Below are 23,450 nucleotides of genomic sequence, written 5' to 3'. Positions count from 1 at the left end.
CAGGGCTGTGCCCCCGGTGTCCCCCACATATCCCCCCCATATTCCCCTGTATTCCCCCCAAACACCCCCCCACATCCCCCCCAGGGCTGTCCCCCTGGTGTCCCCCCGCGTGTCCCGGCGCTGTCCCAGCCCTTTGTGGCCGTGGATTGTTCTGGCTTTGCCGGGCTCAGCAGCGCCGGGGCCCCCCCGTGCTGAGCCAGGGCTTCGCCCGCTGACTCACCCCACGTGCGGGGCCGCTGCTGAGCCGGCAGAGCCACGGCCCGGGGGGGGCACCGGGGCTGGGCCTCCCCCAACCCTCTCCGGCCCCGGATCCCTCCCACCGCACCCACGGTGGGGTCAGACCCGGCCCCGGGCTTGTCCCGGGTGTGTGACACCCCTGGGACACCATTGTCCCCCAGTTTGTGGCAACTGTGTGACCCCCTCCCACCCCGGGATACCCTGAATTGTCCCAGGTGTGTGACACCCCCAAGACACCCCTGTCCCTGAACAGTGGCAGATGTGTGACACTCCCAGGGACACCCCTGTCCCCAGTTCTTGTCCCAGGTGTGTGACCCACCCCCCCCCCAGGACACCTCTGTCCCTGAACAGTGGCAGATGTGTGACACTCCCCCCTGTCCCCAATTCTTGTTCCAGGTGTGTGACCCATCCTGGTCACCCTGCCAGGGACAGCCCTGTCCCCACTCTCATCCCAGATGTGTGACACCCCCCCCCCCCCATTCCCCCCTGGCCTTTCATCCCAGCCTTTCATCTCTGGTTGTCCTGGCAACACCCCAAAGGGTCCCGGGGGTTGCCATGGCACCCAGGGATGCTCCAAGGACCCCCCCCTCATAGCCCCCTCCCAAAATCCTGCCCCACCCTCAGCACCTCAGGGCTGCCCTGTGCCAAGGGGGTGGCACTGCTGGGGTGTGTCAGGACAACAGGGGGGTGACAGGGGTGGCAGTGCCAGCTGCACCATGGCCATTGGGGAGGTAAGACCCTGCGAGCGGCCCTGACCCCCCCAGCCCCCTCCCCAAAACCACAGCCCCAGAGTCCCTCCCTGCCGGGGGGGGTGGGTGAGCAGCCCCTAACTCATGGGGACTCCCCAAATCTGTCACTTCAGTGCCCAGCTCGTAGCCCTGGCACAGGGGAGTCCCTCACTGTGACCCCTGGCCCTGTTGTGGCTGCTGTCCCCCCTTCATCCCTGTGACCCCATTGCCAGGACATCCTCTCACCACAGTGCCCAGGTGCTGAGGGGTCCCATCCCCAAGGTAGCCCATCCCCATAGGTACCCAAAAACTGGGGCATCCTGTTTCCGTGGCACCCCATTGCCCCAGTATCCCCCACTATGGTGCCCAGGTGCTGAGGGGTCCCATCCCCAAGGTACCCCATCTCTGAGGTACCCCATCCCAAAAACTGGGGCACCCCATCACCAGGGCACCCCATCACCAGGGCACCCCATCACCGAGGAACCCCCCCACTGTGGTACCCAGGTGTTGGGGGGGTCCCCTCACAAAATTACCCAATCATTGGTGCGTCCTGTTGCCATGGCACCCCATCACCAGGGCACCCCATCACCGAGGAACCCCCCCACTGTGGTACCCAGGTGTTGGGGGGTCCCCTCACAAAACTCCCCCATCACCCTGGTACCCAACCACCGGGGCATCCTGTTGCCATGGCACCCCACCCCAAAATACCCCATCCCCAAACCCCCCTGCCCCCCTGCCACCCCCCCTTTGTGCCACCCCCTCCTGGCAGTGCCCATGGGGTGACCCCCGACCCCACTGTCCCCCCAGGAGCTGTGCAGTGGCCGCTTCTGGCGGGGGGTGCTGGCAGAGCTGCTGGCCACCCTCATCTTCGTGGGGGTGGTCCTGGGGGCTTCAGCATCCCCGGGACCACTGGCACCAGCCCTGGCAGGGGGGTTGGTGGCCGGGGGGCTCGTCTGCACCCTCGGGGGTCCCCAGGCCAACCCTGCATTGACGCTGGCCCTGCTGTGCACCCGCAAGCTGAGCGCCCTGCACGGGGCCCTGGGGCTCCTGGCCCAGTGCACGGGGGCCACGCTGGCCTCTGCTGCTGCCCGTGCAGCGCTGCAGGACGACGCCGGGCTCGTCACCAGGGTGAGTGCCCCCATCTTTGTGCCCATCCCCTGGTACTGGACAGGTTGGACAGGTGTCCCTCCCTTCTGCAGGTGAGCGCGGCGGGGACGGCGGGGACGGCGCTGGCATGGGAGACCTTTGCCACCTTCCAGCTGGCACTGGCTGCCTTTGCCACCTCTGAACACGCAGCCCCACAGGCTGGGCTGGCCCTGGGCAGCGCCGTGGCCGCCGGTGCCCTGGCCGCAGTAAGGACCCCCCCGTGTCCCACCTGCCCACGGGGTCCCCACCCCACCAGCCCCTGACCCCTCTCCCGTCACCCACAGGGGCCGTTCTCGGGGGGCAGCATGAACCCCGCACGCTCGCTGGGGCCGGCCATCGTCACCGGGCTCTGGGATGATCATTGGGTGAGTTGGGGGCAACCTGGGGCTCCCCCAGAGTCCCCAAGTAAGAGGGGGGTCTCCAGCGACAGTGTGTGACCGCTGTGGTCCCATCCCCACCCCAGGATGGCGGTTCCTGGTTCTTCCCTTCCCTTCCCTTCCCTTCCCTTCCCTTCCCTTCCCTTCCCTTCCCTTCCCTTCCCTTCCCTTCCCTTCCCTTCCCTGGGTCCCCCTGGGACAGGTCAGCACCAGCCATGACCCCGAGGGTCCTCACGGTGTCCCCAAGGGTCTCATGGTGTCACCATCACAGGACCGCTGTGTCCCCCCTATTGCCATCCTTGGGACAAGCCACACCCCCTCCCCACTGCTGCCCTCATCCCTGGGGCAGCTTCCTCTGCTCCATACCCATCCCTGGGGTGGGGTCCCCTGTCCCCCCATCCCCGGGTGTCCCCCCCGTCCCTGGGACCCCCCCAGCTCTCTGTCCCCCTCCAGGTGTACTGGCTGGGGCCGGTGCTGGGCGCGGTGCTGGCCGGGCTCTCCTACGAGTTCATCCTGGCACCCGGAGCCTCCCGGGAGAAGCTCAGCGCCTGCCTCGCCTGCCGGGACGTGGCTCTGGTGGAGACCCCCAGCCTGTCCCCCTCCTCGGTGGCCCGCTGCCCCCCACCCCCCCCAGCCGAGCAGGGCACTGCCTGAGCCCCCCCCCCGTTCCACCGCAGTCCCCCGATCCTCCACCCCTTGACACCGCATCCGTGGGGCACCCACAGGGTGGGCGGCTCCGGGCCCCCTCCCCTTTTACTTCAAGGTGTTTTGGGGGATTAAAGTTGCGTTGGGGTCGCAGGTGGGTGCGGAGCGATGCTGTGAGGGGAGCGGGGAGGGGGTCTCGACCACGGCACCGGGACCCCGGGGGGCTGCGGCACCGCGACCCCGCGACACCGGGGGCTGCGGGCGGGGCGGGTTCTCCCTCCCCGCGGCCCCCCCGGTGAGGGCGGGGGCCGGGACCCCCCGTCAGCCCCGTCCCGTGCCGGGGAGCTGAGCGCAGCAAAGCCCTTTGTGGTGGCCTCTGCAGCCCCGGCAGATTCCGCCGGGCGCCAATGGCCGGGCCGGGCTTTAATCCCCCCGGCTCGGGGACTCAGCGCCCGCTAAGCCGGGCTGAATAAACCCTCCCGCAGACAACAGCATCGGGGGGGGGACGACACCCCACAGCCCCCACCCCACAACCCCCACCCCACAGCCCCCACCCAGCGCCCCTCCCTCGGGGTGGGGGGCGGCTCCCAGCCGGGGTTGCCCCAAAGTGTCCCCACAACATTTTGGGGGGGGGGGGGGGTTTGAGGTGTGTCAGTGCTGGCCCCCAGCAAGGGGGGTCCCCTAAACCCCACTGAGGGCATCAATGGGTCACAGCCCCCCCCCCCAAAAAAAACCCCCAGGGATGGGGGCGGCGCAGCTCTAGTGGGGAGGGGGGGGTCCCTACTATTGTGGGGTGCGGGGATGCCCGGGGGGTTCCTCACCGCGTGTCACCTGTCCCGTGCCCCGGGCAGCGAATCGGTTAACGGGGGTGTGGGGGTGGGGGGGGTGGCGTAGGTGGGATCCCACCCCCGGGGCCGGCCCGGGGGGGGCTTATAAAGGTGGGCACGGGCGGCCCCCGGGGAGGGGAGCGGGGCCGTGGCGGGCGGCAGCGGGGCCAGGCCATGCGGGAGCTGCGCTCGTCCGCCTTCTGGAGGGCCGTCCTGGCCGAGTTCCTGGGCAGCCTCCTCTATGCCCTGCTGGGGCTGGGGGCCTCCCTGCGCTGGGCCCCGGGCCCCCCCAGCGTTGTGGGGGCCGCCTTGGCCTTCGGGCTGGCCCAGACCACCCTGGTGCAGGCGTTGGGCAATGTCAGCGGGGGTCACGTCAACCCGGCCATCACGCTGGCCTTCCTGATGGCCTCGCAGCTCTCCCTGCCCCGTGCCCTGGGTTACCTGCTGGCCCAGGTGTTGGGAATGCTGGCCGGAGCCGGGGTGCTCTATGGGGTGACCCCCGGCCCCGTCCGTGGCACCCTCGGCCTCAGCGCGGTGAGCACGGGGGGGGGATTGGGGGGCTGGGGGTGTCTGTGGGGCTGGGGGATTGTGGGGTGGGGGCTGTAATGAGGGTTTGGGGGGGATTGGGGGCTCCAGGAGGTGTTTGGGGGGTCTGAGATACTTTGGGACTGTAATAAGGGTTTGGGGGGATTGGGGGCTCCAGGTAGTGTTTGGGGGGGTCTGAGGTACTTTGGGGCTGTAATGGAGGGATGGAGGGAGTCCGGGGATTGTTTTGGGATCTGGGATACCATGGGGGAATTGGGGGGTCCAGGAGGAGGTTTGGGGGAATTGGGGGGTCCAGGAGGTGGTTTGGGGGAATTGGGGGGTCCAGGAAGTGGTTTGGGGGTCTGAGGTACTTTGGGGCTGTAATGGGGATTTGGAAGGATGAGGGGAGTTCGGGGGTTGTTTTGGGATCTGGGGTACCATGGGACTGAAATGGGGGGATGAGGGGTTCAGAGAGGTCTGGGGGAATTGAGGGGGTCCAGGAGGTGTTTTGGAGGAATTTGGGGGTCCAGGAGGTGGTTTGGGGGAACTGGGGCAATCCAGGAAGTGGTTTGGGAGAACTGGGGAGGTCCAGGAGGTGTTTTGGGGTACCATGGGGCTGTAATGGGAGTTCTGGGGTTCAGAGGTGTTTGAGGGTGGATTGGGGAGTCCAGAAGATGTTTTAGGGTTTGGATTGATGTGGGACAGCAATGGAGGCTGGGCACCCCAGAGGAATTTGGAGATGAGGAAAGTTTTATGGTACAGTGGAATTTTGGGGTGTGGAAAGATAACGAGGGAGGATTTGGGGTGCTGGGGGGGGGGGGAATGGGGGAACAACTCTTCGGGGTGCTGAGCCCTCTCCCCACGCAGCTGCACCCCGGCGTGGGCCCGGGCCAGGGCACGGTGGTGGAGCTGCTCCTGACCGCCCAGTTCGTCCTCTGCGTCTTCGCCAGCTTCGACGACCGTCACGACGGGCGCCCGGCCATGGCCGCCGTGCCCGTCGGCTTCTCCCTCGCCCTCGGCCACCTCTTCGGGGTAAGGGCGGCCGCGGGGACCCCCAGGGGCTGGGAAGGGGTTGGGGGGCAGCTGTGCAGCCCCCCACTGCCCAATCCCCCCGCAGATCCACTACACGGGTGCCAGCATGAACCCCGCTCGCTCCTTCGCCCCCGCCGTCATCACCCGCAACTTCGCCAACCACTGGGTAAGTGGGGGGGGGACGGACGGGGACCCCCAAACCCGCACCGGGCCCCCCCCAGTCCTTCCCCGCTTGTCCTGCCCCAGCCCCTGTGTCCCCGCTGAAGGCGGGTGGCTGCCGGTGTCACCACGGTGACAGCAGCACCCCAGGGCGCTAGGCACCCCCCTCGACATCCTGGGTCCCACCGGGGACATCCCAGGGAGCGGGAGAGGGGTCCTGCCCACCGGGGACATCCCAGGGAGCGGGAGAGGGGTCCTGCCCCACCGGGGATATCCCGGGGAGCGGGAGATTGGTCCTGCCCACCCCGGGGACATCCCGGGGAGGGGGACACGCGCCGTCCCCCGCTCACCGGGACACGGGTGGCCCCGAATGGGCCGGCGCCCGGGCATCAGCGGGGTGGGTACCGTGTCCACCCCGGAGGGCGGGGAGCCGGGGATGCCCCGGTCCCGGTGCCCACGCCGCCCCCCCGCAGGTGTACTGGGCGGGCCCGCTGCTGGGCGCGGCGCTGGGCGCGGTGCTCTACGAGTTCGCGTTGTGCCCGCGGCCGCGCAGCCTGGCCGAGCGCCTGGCCGCCCTCAAGGGAGAGCCGCCCGCCCCCACCGCCGTCACCGCCGCCGCCGTCGCCGCCGCCGAGCCGCCGCCCGAGCCGCCGGCAGAGCCGCTGGAGCTGAAGACGCAGGGGCTGTAACGGAGCCCGTCCCGGGGCGCGGCCCCGCGCCCGCCGCTGCTTTGCTGTGACGGGGCCGCCGCGGTGCGTGTGGTGCGTGTGTGTGCGGCGCGGCGCGGCGGGCGGGCGGCGGCGGGGCCCCGCTGCTGCCGGGAACCGGCCAACCGGGCTGCCCGGGGCCGCCCGTACCGGGCCGGGGCCGCCCCGCCCCGCCGCGGCGGGACTTCTGTGTTCGGTGAATTAAACCTGCTCTTTTATTTTGGTAACCGCTCGCGGCCGTGCCCGGCACCGGGAACCGGGTGGGACCGAGAATGTGGGGGGGACACCGGAGCACGCCCGGCGGGTGGCGGGAGGGGCCGCCCGTTCCCGCGCCCCGGGCAGGCCCCGCCCAACCAGCACCGTTCTTAAAAGGGCAACGCCGCCGCCGCGTCCCTTCCCCGCAATGAGCCCCTCCCCTCTTCCACCCCTCAGCGCCGCAGGCAGGGGGGCGAGGGCCGGGGGATTGGGGGCACCCCGAGGCACCGAGCCGCCGGTTTGTGCCCGTGGTGGGCGGAGGGGGGGTGCGCGGAGCGGGGGGCACCAGAGGGGCCGCCGGGCTGCTCAGGGGGTGTTGCCGCTTGAAGGGTGCGGCGGGGCGGGGCCTCGGCCCGCGGGAACTGGGGCGGTTGTGTAACGCCGCCCCCGCGCCGGGACCGGGAGCGCGGCCGTGAGGGCGGCGGGGACGGGGCGGCGGTGAGCGGGACCGGGGGGAGCGGGATCGAGGGGTGCGGGAGCGGGGAGTGTCCCGGGATGGCCCGGGAGAGGGGACTGGGGGTGATCCGGGGTCACCGAAACCGGGGGTTGGTTCGGGAACGGGCCGGGGGTTGATACGGGATTGGGGGAACCGGGACCTCCGGATGCTCCGGGATCAGGGGGGTCTGGGGGAAGCTGGGGGCTGAGATCCGGGATGGGGTGGGGGGGGGGCGGTCAGGAATGCTCCGGGACCGAGAACGCACCGGGACCGACTGGGACCGGGCTTTAGTCCGTGACTGGGGGAGAACCCAAACTGGGGGGGGATGATATGGAACGGGAGGAACCGGGCTTGGGATGCGCCGGGGCTGCGGGATGCTCCGATATTGGGGTGGACCGGACCGGGAGATGCGCTGGGATCGAGGTGGTACCGGAGCCTGGGGGTTGCTGTGGGATCGGTGGGCTCCGGTACCGAGCGGGACCAAACCTGGGAGGTTCATCGGTGTTGGGGAAACTGGGACCGGAGAGTGCCCCGGGATCTGCCTATAGCGGGGGAGCCCAGAACGGGTGGGAGAACCGCACCGGGGGTCCCCGATGCTGACGGTGGCCCGCAGGTGGCCCCCGGTACCGATCCGGTGCGCAGCCCCGCGCTGCATGGACTGGTACATGATGAACTGCGAGCTCCTGGCCACCTGCAGCGCCCTGGGCTACCTGGAGGGCGACGTGTACCACCGGGAGCCCGACTGCCTGGGTAGGTGGGCACCGGGGCGGGGGGGACACCGGGAACGGCGGGGACTGACGGCTCCGTGTCCCCAGAGAGCGTCAAGGACCTGATCCGGTACCTTCGCCACGAGGATGAGACCCGGGATGTGCGGCAGCAGCTGGGGGCAGCCCAAATCCTGCAGAACGATCTCCTGCCCATCCTGGTGCAGTACCCCCAGGAGAAGGTGCTCTTTGATGCTGTCATCAGGTATGGAGGGGCAGGCTTGGGGTCAGGGGTGGCCCTGTGGGGGCTCCTCGGTGGGCAGGGGTCTCTCACAGCTCTCCACTCCCTCCCAGGTTGATGGTGAACCTGACCCAGCCGGCCCTGCTGTGCTTTGGGAAGGTGCCAGCTGATGCCACCTCCCGTCACCACTTTCTGCAGGTGCTGTCCTACCTGCAGGCCTACAAGGAGGTGAGTTTTGCCCGGGGACGTGTTGTGGGCAGGGGGCTTTGCCCAATTCCCTTGCTCACGTGGGGTCTCTGCAGGCTTTTGCCAATGAGAAGGTGTTCGGGGTGCTCAGTGAGAAGCTCTACAGCCTCCTGCAGCTGGTGAGTCCCCTTGGGGGGCTGTCCCTGGTGGGGATCCCTCAGGGGCTGTGGGGGCTGTCCTTGCTGGGGGGTCTTGTGGGGGCTGCAGGGTCTTGGAATTACCAGGGGGCTCCAGGGTCTGTCCTCAGGGCCTGTGGGGTCTGTCCCTACTGGAGTCCCTCAGGGGCTGTGGGGTCTTTCCCTATTGGGGGTTCCTCAGGGGTTATGGGGTCCCTGGGGACTGTGGGGTCTGTCCCTGCTGGGGTCCCTCAGGGTTTGTGGGGTTTGTCCCTCCTGAGGGTCCCTCAGGGGTTATGGGGTCTGTCCCTGCCATTGGTCCCTCAGGGGATGTGGGGTCCCTCAGAGACTGTGGGGTCTGTCCCTGCTGGGTTCTCCCAGGGGTTATGGGGTCTGTCCCTACTGGGGTTCCTTAGGGCCTGCCCCTCCTGGGGGTCCCTCAGGGGCTGTGGGGTCTGTCTGTCTGTCCCTGTTGGGGGTCCCTGGGGTCTGTCTGTCTGTCCCTATTGGGGGTCCCTCAGGGGTTGTAGGGTCTGTCCCTATTGGGGGTCCCTCAGGGGTTGTAGGGTCTGTCCCTATTGGGGCTCCCTCAGGGGTTGTGGGGTCTGTCCCTACTGGGGCTCCTCAGGGGCTGTGGGGTCTGTCCCTATTGGGGCTCCTCAGGAGCTGTGGGGTCTGTCCCTATTGGGGCTCCTCAGGGGTTTTGGGGTCTGTCCCTATTGGGGCTCCTCAGGGGTTTTGGGGTCTGTCCCTATTGGGGCTCCCTCAGGGGTTTTGGGGTCTGTCCCTGCCACGGGTCCCTGGGGGCTGTAGGGTCCATCCTGCAGGGCTGTGGGGTCCTTCCTGCCAGGGACCCTCGTGGGGCTGTGGGGGTCCCTGACAGCTGTGTCCCCCCAGGACTGGGAGCAGCGGCAGGAGGAGGACACGCTGCTGATCGAGAGGATCCTGCTGCTGGTGCGCAACGTGCTGCACGTGCCCCCCGACCCCACAGAGGAACAGGTACCACGACAGGGCCCTGCCCTGCCTCCCTGACAGCCTCAGTGGCTCCGTGGGGACCCTGACACCTCTCGGGTTGATGGTTGTTAGTTGCAGCCCCGAGGTGTGTAGGATGTCTCTGTTTCGGCCTGTGTGTCTGAAGAAATAGTCAGAGCTCTTCAGTTTCTGGTCTTGAGGTTGTTTATTAATTCTTATCTATAAAATTTTCTTTCTGCCTGGCTGAGGTCAGCTCAGCAGGGCAGCCAGCAGCATTCTGACTGCCCTCAGGGTGGTGTTGTCCTTTTATATTACAAACTACCTATAACATGTTTACAATTATTTTCCAATACCTATCACCTATGTTAGACAGTGCACTTCTATTCTAAACCAATCCCAAAGTGCCAACATCACAGCAGAAAATGGAGACCAAGAAGGAGAAGGAGAAGAAGGACAGGACATGCCCACATTCCTCCATCTTGCCTCCTGAACTCCCATTCTAAAAACCCCAAAATTCTACATTTTCACCCTGTGACAAATTCACTATCATTCTACTCAAACTCTTGTGGCTTGTAACTCCCCACACAAAGCTGGGAATTGTTTCCAGCCCTTGGGGTGGTGTTAGTTTTTTATACTAAAAATTACATGTACAATATTTACAATTACTTCCCAATACCTATCACCTATGTTAGAGCAGTACACTTCTACTCTAAACCAATCCCAAAGTGCCACCATCACAGCAGAAAATGGAGACCAAGAAGAAGAAAGGATGGATACATCCAAATTCCTCCATCTTATCCCCAAACCCCCCATTCCAAAAATCCTAAAATCTCCATTTTCACCCTGTGATAATTTTATTATTAAACCATTCAAACCTCTGTGACTTTCAGGTCCTCATGCAAAGCTGGTAATTTGCAACACGGGTCAAAATCAAACCCGCAGGTGCTCTGGGCTGCGTGCCAGGGTCTCCGAGCCCCCTGGCAACTCTGGACACCTGGAGGGATGTCCTGAATTCTGACAGACACCCCTCCACCATCCCCAGCAGGGCGTGGATGGTGATGCCAGCGTGCACGACCGGGTGCTGTGGGCTCTGCACATCAGCGGGATGGACGACCTGCTCAAATTCCTGGCCAGTGCCCAGGTGGAGCAGCAGTGGGCTCTGCACGTCCTGGAGATCATCTCCCTGATGTTCCGTGACCAGGTGAGCTGGGCCTGGGGTGGCAGGGCAGGGTGGCAGAGCCCCCATGGTGCTGACAGAGCTGCCTGCAGAGCCCAGAGGAGCTGGCAGCGCTGGGACGGGGGACAGCAGGGGCTGAGCACGGGGAGGACACGCGGGAGCTGGAGAGCTTGAGGCAGAGAGAGATGGCGGAGAAGAGAAGCCGGGCGCTGCAGCGCACGTCCAGGTGAGATGGGGGCACCCCCGTGGCAGGATGGGACCCCCAAAGTGGGGACAGCATCACTCAGCCACTGTCACCTGCCCAGGCATTCTCGTTTTGGTGGCTCCTACGTCCTGCAGGGCGTCAAGTCCATCGGGGACAGGGATGTGGTGTTCCACAAGGGGCTGCACAATGTGAGTGTGGGGCAAGGGGACAGGGGCTGGGGACGTGGCAGGGGGCACAGGGACAGGGATGGGTGTGGAACGTGGCACAGGGTGCAGGAATGTGGTGAGTGGCACAGGGACAGGAACGTGGCAGAGATCATTGGGTAGGGAGTGTGGGTGGGGGACACTGGGATGGGGACGTGGCAGAGATCATTGAGATGGGAGTGTGAGTGGGGGGCACAGGGATGGGGACGTGGCAGAGGTCATTGAGATGGGAATGTGAGTGGGGGGCACAGAGACAAGAGCACAGGTGGGACACAGGATTGGAAGATGGGACATGGAGCACAGAACCAGGGATGTGGTGTGGGTCTCCAGGACAGGGACATAGTGGGTGCCACAGAGACAAGGACCACAGGGGGGTAAATCTGGCCGCTCCATCCCCTGTGCAGCTGAAGAGCTACAGCCATGACCTGGGCAAGGAGCCGCGGCGGCTGCCCCGGCGCCGGCAGCCCGCCCCCGAGGCCGAGCCCTCCCGCCGCTCCGCCCGCAACGTGCGGCTCTTCCTGCGCCGCTTCTGCCAGGACTTCCTGGAGGACTGCTACAACCGCCTGATGCTGCTGGTCAAGGTGAGGGCTGGGAGGGCTGGGATCCCCTCTCCAGCCTGTGGCATCCCTGCTGAAACCCTCTGGTTGCCCCCAGGACCAGCTGGTGAGGGAGAAGGCTCAGCAGCACGATGAGACCTATTACCTGTGGGCCACCGCCTTCTTCATGGCCTTCAACCGGCTCCAGGGCTTCCGGCCCGAGCTGGTGTCTGAGACCGTGGGGGTCCGAGCCTTCCACTTCATCGAGCAGAACCTCACCATGTACTATGAGATGGCACTGATGGACAAGAAGGAGGCAACAACCTGGGCCCGTAGGTGAGCACCTGGGACCCCCCCAGGGCACCTGGACACCTTTTGGTGGTGAATTTCAGTACCTGGGGTTCTCCCTGAGACTCCCCATGGTGTCTGGGACCTTCTGGGCATCTGGGATGATGTACCTGGGGTTCTCCTTGAGTACCTGAGATTCCCCATGGTGTCTGGGACTTTCTGAGCACCTGGGATACCACCTGTGGGTGCCTGGGAGTCCTTGGACACCTGGGAGACCCCAGGGCACCTGAGACACCCTTTGGTGGTGAATCCCAGTACCTGGGGTTCTCCTTGAGTACCTGAGACTCCCCATGGGGACCTTCTGGAAACCTGGGACACCCTTTGGTGGTCAATCCCAGAACCTGGCATTCTTCTTGAGACTCCCTGTGGCATCTGGGACCTGCTGGGCATCTGGGATTCTTTGTGTTGCCTGGGATCCCCTTGGACATTTGGGATTCTGGGAGTGCTTGGGACCCCCCCAACTACCTGGGAACCCCCCATGGCACCTGTGACCCCCCCTCCCTGCCTGCCACGCCCAGGATGCACCTGGCCCTGAAGGCGTACCAGGAGCTGCTGCGGACGCTGCAGGAGATGGATCGCTGCCCGGAGCAGGCGGTGCGGGACAGCAGCCAGGTCATCAAGAGTGAGTCCTTCTGTCCTTCTGTCCATCCCTGGGTGTGGCACGTCCTGGCTAGGTGGTGACAGTGGGGGTGACAGTCCCCCTCTTTCGGGCTCTGCAGAATCCCAGCTACCCGTGGTGGAACAAAAAGGCACAGCACGGACCATAAGTTTCTTTATTTGATGTTAAACTCCCCGAGTCTGGGTTCCCAGGCCTCAAACTGGGGGCAAACAACAGCTTATAAAGGAGGGCAGGTCTCAAGGGAGGATACAGTGTTCAACTAATGGGAGAACTGGGGGTGGAACACAAGGCAGGGAATACAAGGGAGGAAAACTGCTTGGGACTGGAGGGGTTAACAGCTGGATGTGAGGGGAAGGGGTTTGAAACTTGGCAGGGAAGTAGCTGAGTAACAAACAGATAAACTGACACCTTGGCTCGGTTAAATAACAAAGGCAGGTGTGTGTCACTCAAAAAACGGGGAGAGAAAAAACCCAAAAGGACTACGAAACCACAAATCAAACAATAAACACGCCAAATAAAAACCACACTACAACACCTGGGGTATCCCTGACCCACCTTTTCCCACTGCCACCCTTTTTCCCCAGGCAACATCTTCTACCTAATGGAATACCGGGAGCTCTTCCTCACGCTCTTCCGCAAGTTTGACGAGACCAAGCAGCCTCGGAGCTTCCTGAGGGACCTGGTGGAGACAGCTCACCTCTTCCTGCGCATGCTGGAGCGCTTCTGCCGCGGCCGTGCCAACCTCGTGGTGCAGGTGGGATGGGATGTGATGCTTGACACCAGCCCGAGCTGAGTTTTAATTGGTTAGATTTAAGTGCGTGGAGTTTTGCTGGCAGCCCTGACGTGGGAGGAGACGCGAATCTGACTCCGTGTTTCAGAAAGGCTGATTTGTTATTTTATTATATATATATTTTTTTATTATATTAAATATATATAATAAAAATATATAATATATATTATATGAAATATAATATAATATATATTATATTAAAACTATACTAAAAGAATAGAAGAGATGAGAAGGAAGAGACCAGAATCTTGACTCCATGTTTCAGAAAGGCTGATTTATTATTTTATGATATGTAGTATATTAAATATATCATAATTATATTAATATAATATATCATATAGTATATTAAAATATATCAACTATACTACAAGAATAGAATAAAGGATTTTCATCAGAAGGCTTGAAGAAATAGAATAGGAATGGAATGATAATAAAATCTTGTGACTGACCAGCAAGTCCAAAACAGCCAGACTGTGATTGGCCATTAATTAGAAACAACCACATGAGACCAATCAAAGATGCACCTGTTGCATTCCACAGCAGCAGATAATCAATGATTATCTGCTGCTGTGGAATGCAATTATGTCAGGAACACACCTGATTATGTCTTCTAAAACTTCTAACCTTCATGAAGATTTCAAGAATAATTCCTACGAGTATTTTAGTCATGCATTCGCATAGAATAGGCTGGGCATATAAACACTAAGGGAGAGAGTGGACTGTAAAAATTAATATGGCTTTAAAAATTATTTTCAAAGCAACAAATAGATTTCATAGGTGCATTGTAGGAGTAACACTTTATAGGTTCCCAGAGAGACAGAGACATGGCTGCCCTGCCTTGGGGTCCCCTGGGGGGTCAGGCAGCCTCTCTTAACCCCATCCTTGTCCCCCCCAGAGCAAACGTGTGAGGAGGAAGAAGAAGAAGAAGACTCATGTGCCGGCGGCTCCTGCCCCGCTCAGCGCCACGGAGCTGGAGCAGCTCTGGGAAGGATTGGCCCCGCAGGTCCAGGCCTGCCTGGAGGTACCAGGGAAGGGCTCAGCCCCACAGGGAGTTCTGGGGGTGCTGGTGGGGCACAGCATAACCCTGTCCTGCCCCAGGGCTGTTGTCATTGTATTGCAGGAGTTTCTATTGCCGATATATTGCAAGAGTTCCATATTGTTGGAGTTTTCGTACCTCCTTGATATTTCTTACAGGCAACTCCTCTAGGCACTGACTCCTCCTTGTTCCATTTGTTATACAAATGTTCAAACAGCATATTATATTTCAAATATATATTTCTAAGTGTTTCAAATATGTGTTTCTAAACGTTAGTTCAGTTTTGCAGCTTTTCTCAGTTTACAAAGTACTTATCTTCGAAATCTTATATACTCATATTTAACAAACACTAATAGCTGCAATTGATATATTTTACCAATAGTTTATTATTCAGGTCCTGTTTCCCCGAATCCATGGGGTTATATAGTCGAGTCCTGTTTCCCCAAATCCATGGGGTCATATAGTTTAGTCCAGAATCCACGGGGTCCTCTCTCCCAAATCACATCGGGGTCACCATTTGTTGTCATTACATTGCAGGAGTTTCTATTGCCATTACATTGCAAGGGTTCCATGCTGGTAGAGTTTCATTTCTTCTCCTTGATGTTTCTTGTAGGCAGCTCCTCTAGGCACTGACTCTTCCTCATCCTCACAGTAGCCAACTGACTCCAGTTCTCCTCAACCAACCAATCCACTCTGTTATAACACTCTTCTTATTGGCTACTGTTAACATCAGGCCTGCTCCTAACCCTTAGTAATTGGCTCAGCTGCAACTCTTTAGGGCATAAGATTACATTCTATACTTCCTTTATTTACCTACGTTCTCTTCCCCTACACAGGGCGAGGTGCCCCTCCCCGAGGACGTGGTGCCCTTCGATGCCACCTCGGAGACGCCGGTGGAGGAGCAGCGGGCGGAGGCTCTGCTGAGGATCCAGGAGTGCCTGAGGGATTCCCGCGTGCCCCAGGCCCTGCAGCTGCTGCGCTCGGCCAGGTGAGGCAGAGCAGAAATTTTCCAGGGTAGGAATCTCTCGGGTTTTTGGTCGTTAATTGCTGCCCCAAGATGTGCAGGATGTCTCTGTTTCGGCCCACGTGTCTGAAGAACGAGTCTGGATTCTTCGCTTTTCGGTCTTGAGGTTGTTTATTCATTCTTATCTATAAAATTTTCTTTCTGCCCAGCCGAGATCTGCTCAGCAGGGCAGCCACAGGCACTCTGACCGCCCCAAGGGTGGTGTTGTCCTTTTATACTACAAACTATGTATAACATATTTAAACTTAATGCCCAATACCCATCACCTGTGTTAGACAGTGCACTTCTACTCTAAACCAATCCCAAAGTGCCACCATCACAGCAGAAAATGGAGAACGAGAAGAAGAAGAAGAAAGGCTGGACACGCCCAAGTTCCTCCATCTTGTCCCCATAACCCCCATACCAAAAATCCTAAAATCTACATCTTGACCCTGTGATAATTTTATTATTGTACTATTCAAACCTCTGTGACTTTCAGGTCCTCATACAAAGCTGGCAACTTGCTCCAGGGATCAAAATCAAATCCCCAGGTGTTTTGGGCTGCGTGCCAGGGTCTCCGAGCCCCCCGGCGGGGACCTCGGCAACTCTGGACACCCAGAGGGATGCACTGAGTTCCGACAGAAATCCATTTTGATTTAAGTGGAATGTACATCTTTAAGTATGTAGCTTGCTGTGTATTCTGATTGCAAAAGCCTAAGCTCAGAGAAACTGCTTCAGTGAAGGACAAAGATAAGGAGGGGAGAGGCAGAAAGTGATAGAGAGAGACAGAGAGACAGACAACCTGACCTAAGAATTCTTTCTGATAAGAGCTAGCAGCAAATGTCACGAGAAATTCGTAAAAATGAATATGTATGAACCTGTTGTGAAATTGCAGGCATATGTATTTGAGAAGGAGATAAAAAGGGACCTGAAGTTCCCAGAAGCAGGCATGGCATTTTAAAAGAACCATTCCCACATATAAACACACCGGCTTTACAACTTTCACAAAAGTCGTGGAGTTTTGTTTATCTCCACAAGGCACAGGTACCAGCACCGTGCTGCCCATCTCGTCCCTGGGCCGTGGGGACACAGTGCCAAGGTGTCCCCATTGTCCCCAGGGAGGTCTGGCCTGACGGGGATGTGTTTGGATCCGCGGATGTGGGGCCATCCGAGGAGACGCGGCTGCTGCAGGAGATCCTCGTCGCTCCCCTGCCCAGTGAGTCCCTCTCAGAACGTTTGCAGTTTATTGCAGCCCTGAGATATGTGAAAAGTCTCTGTTTATTATATCTTATCTGTAAAAAATTTTTTCTCCTGCCCTGCCGAGGTCCATCCAGCAGGACAATTCCAGGCACACTGCGGTGTTATCTCTTTATACTAAAAGCTATGTACAACATGTTTACAATTACTTTCCAATACCCATCACCTATGTTAAACAGTGAGTTTCTACTCTAAACCAATCCAAAAGTGCCAACATCACAGCAGAAGTTGGAGGTAGAGAAGAACAAGAAGAAAGGCTGGACACGCCCAAATTCCTCCATCTTGTCCCCAACACCCCTATTCTAAAAACCCCAAAATCTACTTTTTCACCTAGTGATAATTTTATTATTACACTACTTAAACTTCTGTAGCTTTCAGGCCTTCATACAAAGCTGGTGATTTGCTCCACGGGTCATAATCAAACCCGCAGGTGCTCTGGGCTGTGTGCCAGGGTTTCCGAGCCCCCTGGCAGGGACACCCAGAGGTCCTGAGCTCCAACAAGTCCCCACCTGTGACCCTGGGAAGTGGGAAAATTTGGGCCAGGGCACTGCAGACCCTCAGCACATCCCTGTGACGGTGTTCAGAGGGGTTTTAGGATGAGGGAAGAGACGAGGCTCTGACTCCATGTTTCAGAAGGCTTGATTTATTATTTTATGGTATATATTACATTAAAACTATACTAAAAGAAAAGAAGAAAGGATTTCATCAGAAGGCTGGCTAAGAATAGAATAGCAAAGAATGATAACAAAGGTTTGTGGCTCAGGCTCTCTGTCTGAGCCAGCTGGACTGTGATTGGACATTAATTAGAAACAACCACATGAGACCAATCACAGATGCACCTGTTGCATTCCACAGCAGCAGATAATTATTATTTACATTTCATTTCTGAGGCCTCTCAGCTTCTCAGGAGGAAAAATCCTAAGGAAAGGATTTTTCATAAAAGATGTCTGCGACACATCCCATCACAGGGCACACACCCACCGAGCCTGAAGAGCCAGAGGAAGAAGAAGAGGAGGACGAGGAAGAGGAAGAGCAAACCATGCAGGTGTCAGAGAAGGAATTCAACTTCCTCGACTACCTGAAGCGGTGAGAATTGACGCGGGCAAGGGGGGCTATTTACAGACACGAACGAGACAGGGCTGCTGTAAAATGCGCCTCGAGCTGTTTTATTTTCCAGCATCAGTCTCACTACATGGTTATGACAATGGGAAGATGCCAGCAGCTCACAATCCAGGCAGCAGGCCAAAAAACTTAATGTTACAACTCACTTTATGAGCTCCTTGACCAATCACACAAAGCAAAAGCACATTGACAGTAGCTCTATCCAATCACCATAAGCACACGTACCTTTGGTTAAAACAATGCTTGCTTATTTTGAATACAATACCTGCTTGTAAGCCCTAAAACACAACGCACAGAGCTCCATTATTAAGCTTTAACCTTCCTAATATCTTGCTAGATAAACTTTCTGCAGCTCAGAGAGCTATTCAGACAAGCGTTAATACACAGGCCATTGTTCTATCTGCCTTTGCTTTCCCTACAGTTTAAATAATTTTTCTGCTGTCCTATCTCATGGCTGCTGCTTTAGCTCTGCTCACAGTTCTGCTGCATCTGAGGCCTGCCTTTTGCAGCTTTCCCCAAAACCCTCTGATTCTCCCTCTAATTCTGTGGATTCCCACAAGAGCGGTTTGGGGAGGGCTGTGGGGTCCCGCTGCAGGGCAGCCACACTGACGGCACCGCCGGGCAGGTTCGCCTGTGCCCCCGTGGTGCGGGCGCTGGTGCTGCTGCTGCGGGGCTACGCCCGGAACAGCGCCCACACCAACCACTGCGCCGCGCGGCTGCTGCACCGCCTGGCCCGCGACCTGCGCATGGAGCCCCTGCTCTTCCAGCTCTCCCTCTTCGCCCTCTTCCACCGCCTGCTCAGCGACCCCGCGGCTGCCGCGCACCAGGTCAGACAGGGCCCTGAGCCCGGGAGGGGTCTGTCCCTGCAGCCCCCAGCCCCACTCAACCCCAGAATCTCCCAATCCTTCTCTGTCCCTGCAGCCCCCAGCCCCACTCAACCCCAGAACCTCCCAGCCCTGCTCTGTCCCTGCAGCCCCCAGCCCTGCTCAGTCCCCAGAATCTCCCAATCCTTCTCTGTCCTTGCAGCCCCCAGCCCCGCTCAGTCCCCAGAATCTCCCAATCTTTCTCTGTCCTTGCAGCCTCCAGCCCTGCTCAGTCCCCAGAATCTCCCAGCCCTGCTCTGTCCCTGCAGCCCCCAGCCCAACTCAACCCCAGAATCTCCCAGCCCTGTTCTGTCCCTGCAGCCCCCACCCCAGGAGGAGTCTGTCCCTGCAGCCCCCAGCCCTGCTCAGTCCCCAGAATCTCCCAATCCTTCTCTGTCCTTGCAGCCTCCAGCCCTGCTCAGTCCCCATAATCCCCCAGCCCCGCTCAGTTCCCAGAATCCCCCAGCCCCACTCAGTCCCTGCAGCCCCCAGCCCAGGAGGGGTCTCTCCCTGCAGCCCCCAGCCCTGCTCAGGTCAGACAGGGCCCTGAGCCCCCAGCCCTTCTCTGTCCCCAGAATCTCCCAGCCCTGCTCTGTCCCCAGAATCTCCCAATCCTTCCTCAGTCCCCAGCAGCCCCCAGCATCTCCCATCCCTGTCCCGTGCAGGCCCCAGCCCCATTCTCCATCCCTGGTGTCCTCCAGCCCAGCTCAGTCCCTGGTATCCCCCAGCCCCTCTCTCCATCCCTGGTGTTCCCCTGCTCTGTATTCCAAATTTCCCTCAGCCCCACTCTCTGTCCCCAGTGTCCTCCAGCCCTACTTTTTATCCCCAGTGTCCCCCACTCCCACTCTCTGTCCCTGGTGCCCCCCAGCCCCTCTCTCCCTCCTGCTGTCCCCAGGAGCTGGTGACCTTGGCCAAGTTCATTCTGGGCAAGTTCTTTGCGCTGGCGGCCACCAACAAAAAAGCCTTTGTGGAGCTGCTCTTCTGGAAGAGCCCAGCCATCGTCTATGAGATGACCAAGGGCTACAGCTCCCTGCAGGAGGGAGAGGGGTGAGTGGGGCAGGGAGGGTGTGACAGTGCTCACAGGGGCTCTGGGGTGAGGGAAGAGACGAGGATCTGACTCCGTGTTTCAGAGGGCTTGATTTATTATTTTATGATATATATTACATTAAAACTGTACTAAATAGAAGAAAAGGTTCTCATCAGAAGGCTGGCTAAGAATAGGAGCAGAAAGAGTGATAACAAAGGTTTGTGGCTAGGGCTCTGTGTCCGAGCTAGCTGGGCTGTGATTGGCCATTGATTACAAACATTTAACATGGACTAATCACAGATGCACCTGTTGCATTCCACAGCAGCAGATAATCATTGTTTGCCTTTGGTTCCTGAGGCCTCTCAGCTTCTCAGGAGGAAAAATCCTAAGGAAAGGATTTTTCATAAAAGTTGTCAGCGACAGGAGGGGCTGCTCTCCTTCCTCCCCTCCCCTCACCTCCCTTCTCCCCCTCCCCAGGACCACCCGGAGCCGGGTCCCCCCCTGGACCCCGCAGGAGGAGCAGGAGCTGCGGGAGCTGTACTGGAAGTACAAGGAGGTGGAAGGTACTGGGGGTCTCTGGGGTCTCAGTGGGACCCCCGGGGGGGTGGCAGGGGCTCTGTCCCTTCATCCTTGCTGTCCCACAGGTGGGGACATCATCGCTGCCATCCTGGCCCATCTCCCCACGCCCGGGCGGACGCGCAGGCAGGTGGTGAAGCAGCTGGTGAGGATGGGGCTGGCCAGCAGTGCCAAGGACTTCCCGAGGGAGAGGTGGGTCAGGGATCCCCGGGGACAGGGCAGGGTCCCCTGGGACAGGGCAGGGACCCCCAGCTCTTTCCCACCCCCCAGGAAAGGCACCCGCATCGTGCTGTGGACGCAGGAGCAGGAGGAGGAGCTGACGCGGCTCTTTGAGGAGTTCCAGGGCTCGGATGGTGAGCTGGACACGGGGGGGGAAGACCCCAAAAATGCCCCTGTAGCCTCCCCAGCCTGACTCTCCTCCCCACAGACGTCCTGGGGAACATCATGAAGCACCTGACGGCGCGGCGCTCGCGGGCTCGGGTGGTGGAGAAGCTGCTGGGGCTGGGGCTGGTGGCTGAACGCAAGGAGCTGTACAAGAAACGCAGGAGGAAGAGCCAAGGACCCGGCCCTGGGCAGGTATGGGGGGCTGGAGGGTGCTGGGCTGTGCCCTGAGGGTGCTGTCCCCATCCTGGGGGCACCCAAACAGGGCCTGTCCCCACCCTGGGGGCACCCAAACAGGACCTGTCCCCACCCTGGGGGCACCCAAATGTGGCCTGTCCCCACCCTGGGGGCACCCAAACAGGGCCTGTCCCCATCCTGGGGGCACCCAAACGGGGCCTGTCCCCACCCATGGGACCCCCAAACCCTGCTGGCTCCCACAGGCTGCCCCAGGTGTCCCGGCCATGCCAGCCCAAGACAGCTCAGGAGAGGATGAGGACAGCGAGGAGGAGGAAGAGGACGATGAGGACGATGAAGGCCTCATGGAGGAGCACTGGGTGCCTGAGGAAGGGGCTGGGCAGGACCTGGCGCAGCACCTGCATGGGGAAGGTGGGTGAGGGGCTCCAGACCCCCCCAGCTGGGTTTGGCTGAGGGGGGGGATCCTGCTGGATCCTGCTGGATCCTTTGTCACCTTCTGCTGTCCCCAGGGCTGGCCGGGCCCCTGCGGTGGCTGCAGAGCTGCCTGCGGAGGGCAGCAGGGGACCGCGAGGAGGACGGTGAGTGGGGTCAGGGCCGGCTGGGCTGGGGGCTGTGGGGTCGGGGTCCCGCTGATGGTGCTCCCACCCCAGGTGTGTCCCACCCGGTGCCGCTGGTGCCGCTCACGGAGGAGAACGAGGATGCTATGGAGGACCGGCGCTTCCGGAACCTTCTGCGGCAGCTGGGGCTGCGGCCACCCGCCAGTGAGCAGGTGAGGTCCCTGTCCCCATCCCTGTCCCCATCCCCTTGTCCCCATCCCCTTGTCCCCATTCCCTTGTCCCCATCCCCGTCCCCATCCCCTTGTCCCCACCCCCTTGTCCCCACCCCTGTCCCCATCCCCTTGTCCCCATCTCTGTCCCCACCCCTGTCCCCATCCCCTTGTCCCCATCCCTGTCCCCATCCCCTTGTCCCCTGCACAGCCCTGTGGAAGTTTCCAGACAAGGGAAGAGATGAGAATCTTGACTCCATGTTTCAGAAAGGCTGATTTATTATTTTTATGATATATATTATGTTAAAAGAAAAAGGTATATTAAAACTATACTAAAAGAATAGAAGAAAGGATGTCATCAGAAGGCTAGCAAGGAATAGAAAGGATAAATAATAATAATATAATAATAATTATTATTATTAAAATAATAAATAATAATAAACTAGAAAGGATAAAATAATAAAATCTTGTGACTCTCAGAGAGTCCGAGACAGCCGGACTGTGATTGGCCATTAATTAGAAACAACCACATGAGACCAATCAAAGATGCACCTGTTGCATTCCACAGCAGCAGAAAATTATTGTTTACATTTTGTTCCTGAGGCCTCTCAGGAGAAAAATCCTCGGGATTTTTCAGAAAATGGTGTGGCTACACCTTAGGAGAAAAATCCTAGGGATTTTTCAGAAAATATCACGGCTCCACAGCCCTGCAATGTCCCCCTGTCCCCCAGGAATCCTTCTGGCGCATCCCGGCCGCCCTCACCCCGCAGCAGCTCCGGCGTGCGGCCGCCTCCATCGCCCACCATGGCCCCCCAGGGTCCCCCCAGGACCCTCCGGAGCCCCCCAGGTGCCCCCAGGATGGGGCTGCAGGTGAGGGGTGAGGCCGTGGGGGTGTGGGACCCCCAGGTTTTGGGGCTGGCTCTGAGCCCCTCTCCTTGTGCCCCTCTGCAGAGCCGCTGCTGGCAGGGCTGGGATCAGACTCGGACAGGTGAGAGCAGAGCCCCCTTCTCAGCTTTTGGGGTCCTGGTTTGTTTTGGGGAGGGTCTTCTCCCTGCCTGGGGAGGGGATTCAGCCCCCTGCATTGTCCCTGAGCTGTGCCAACGCCTGCAGTGAGAAGCCTGTCCCTGTCACTGTCCCCAGCCCGGTGCAGCCGCGCACCAAGAGGCGCCGGGAGCTCGCCAGCGAGGATGAGGATGAGGATGGTGGGAGCTCAGGTGGGTTCAGCCCCCTCTGCTCGCTCCTGGGGGCTGAGTGGGCGCTGCTGGGTCGGGGCTGTCCTGTCCCTGTCCCCTTTGCCACATCCCTGGGGGGCTCAGCCCTCTCCCCTCTCCCTCCATCCACAGGAACCGAGCCAGCCCCTCCAGCTCCCCGCTCTGAGGAGGATGAGGAGGAGGAAGAGGAGGATCCACAGCCCCGGGGGAGGAGGAAGCGCATCCGCTGCTTGGAAGAGGAAGAGGAGGAGGAGGACTGAGAAGCTCCTCATACCCTGCCTCTGCCCAGGGCCTTCTGCTGTTTCCTGGGCTTTTTGCAGATTTTATTGGATTTCTGCAGCTTTTCTGCAGTTTTTCTTGGGTTTCTACAGGTTTTCTTCTGGGGTTTCTGCAGATTGCCTTCTGCAGGTTTTGATGCTGTTTTTAAAGGCTGCACAAGCAACCAGTTTCTCCCACCTTCCTCCCCCTTCTCCTGGTGTCACCATTTACCCCAAATTCCCTCCCTTTTTCCTCAGCCGTTGGGGTTTCGGTTTTTTGGGGTTTTTTTGTTATCCTAAAACTTTTTAAATCTAGACAAGGCCTAAATAAATAAAAGCGACTTTTGCCCTCCTTGGGTGTGTGTGGGTCTGCAGGGGGGCTGGGGGGCTCGAGCCTCCCTGGCCTCAGGGCGTGCCCAGTCCCTGTCCCTGTGTTGCAATTCCCCGATAACCGCGGCTATAAAGGGGGCCGGGCTGGCCGCAGTGACCGGACAGGGGAGGGGACAGCAGGACAGGGGACAACGG

General features: G+C 59.8%; 3 protein-coding genes across 6 annotated transcripts; all 3 read left to right on the top strand.

Moving 5' to 3' along the window:
- Positions 1-953: 953 nt before the first annotated feature.
- LOC136567814 (aquaporin-4-like) lies at positions 954-3,142 on the top strand. The gene is made up of 5 exons (XM_066567565.1): positions 954-968; positions 1,773-2,093; positions 2,165-2,317; positions 2,396-2,476; positions 2,942-3,142. Exons 1-5 carry the CDS (start codon positions 954-956, stop codon positions 3,140-3,142), a joined length of 771 nt encoding a protein of 256 aa, XP_066423662.1.
- A 992-nt stretch (positions 3,143-4,134) lies between these two features.
- Positions 4,135-6,365, top strand: MIP (major intrinsic protein of lens fiber). The gene is made up of 4 exons (XM_066567714.1): positions 4,135-4,494; positions 5,353-5,517; positions 5,603-5,683; positions 6,150-6,365. Exons 1-4 carry the CDS (start codon positions 4,135-4,137, stop codon positions 6,363-6,365), a joined length of 822 nt encoding a protein of 273 aa, XP_066423811.1.
- A 656-nt stretch (positions 6,366-7,021) lies between these two features.
- TIMELESS (timeless circadian regulator) lies at positions 7,022-23,277 on the top strand. Of its 4 annotated transcripts, none has more exons than XM_066567635.1 (30): positions 7,022-7,076; positions 7,688-7,824; positions 7,890-8,043; positions 8,133-8,247; positions 8,322-8,384; positions 9,279-9,380; positions 10,399-10,554; positions 10,623-10,756; positions 10,836-10,923; positions 11,343-11,519; positions 11,593-11,810; positions 12,341-12,444; positions 13,026-13,195; positions 14,127-14,252; positions 15,104-15,255; positions 16,389-16,486; positions 17,496-17,613; positions 18,275-18,476; positions 19,408-19,559; positions 20,017-20,102; positions 20,184-20,307; positions 20,386-20,468; positions 20,543-20,691; positions 20,937-21,102; positions 21,201-21,269; positions 21,342-21,460; positions 22,163-22,327; positions 22,409-22,445; positions 22,568-22,671; positions 22,801-23,277. In XM_066567635.1, the coding sequence occupies exons 2-30, from the start codon at positions 7,728-7,730 to the stop codon at positions 23,233-23,235; spliced, it is 3,963 nt and encodes a 1,320-aa protein (XP_066423732.1). In that variant the 5' UTR covers positions 7,022-7,076; positions 7,688-7,727; the 3' UTR covers positions 23,236-23,277. The 4 variants fall into 4 exon arrangements, with proteins under 4 accessions (XP_066423732.1, XP_066423731.1, XP_066423734.1 ...); XM_066567634.1 differs by having other exon boundaries at positions 10,396-10,554; XM_066567637.1 differs by having other exon boundaries at positions 22,189-22,327; positions 22,801-23,031.
- Positions 23,278-23,450: the final 173 nt, after the last annotated feature.

The sequence above is a fragment of the Molothrus aeneus genome, chromosome 30 (assembly GCF_037042795.1).
Source record: "Molothrus aeneus isolate 106 chromosome 30, BPBGC_Maene_1.0, whole genome shotgun sequence".
Classification (NCBI taxonomy): Eukaryota; Metazoa; Chordata; class Aves; order Passeriformes; family Icteridae; genus Molothrus; species Molothrus aeneus.
This window is presented reverse-complemented; position numbering and strand designations above follow the sequence as displayed.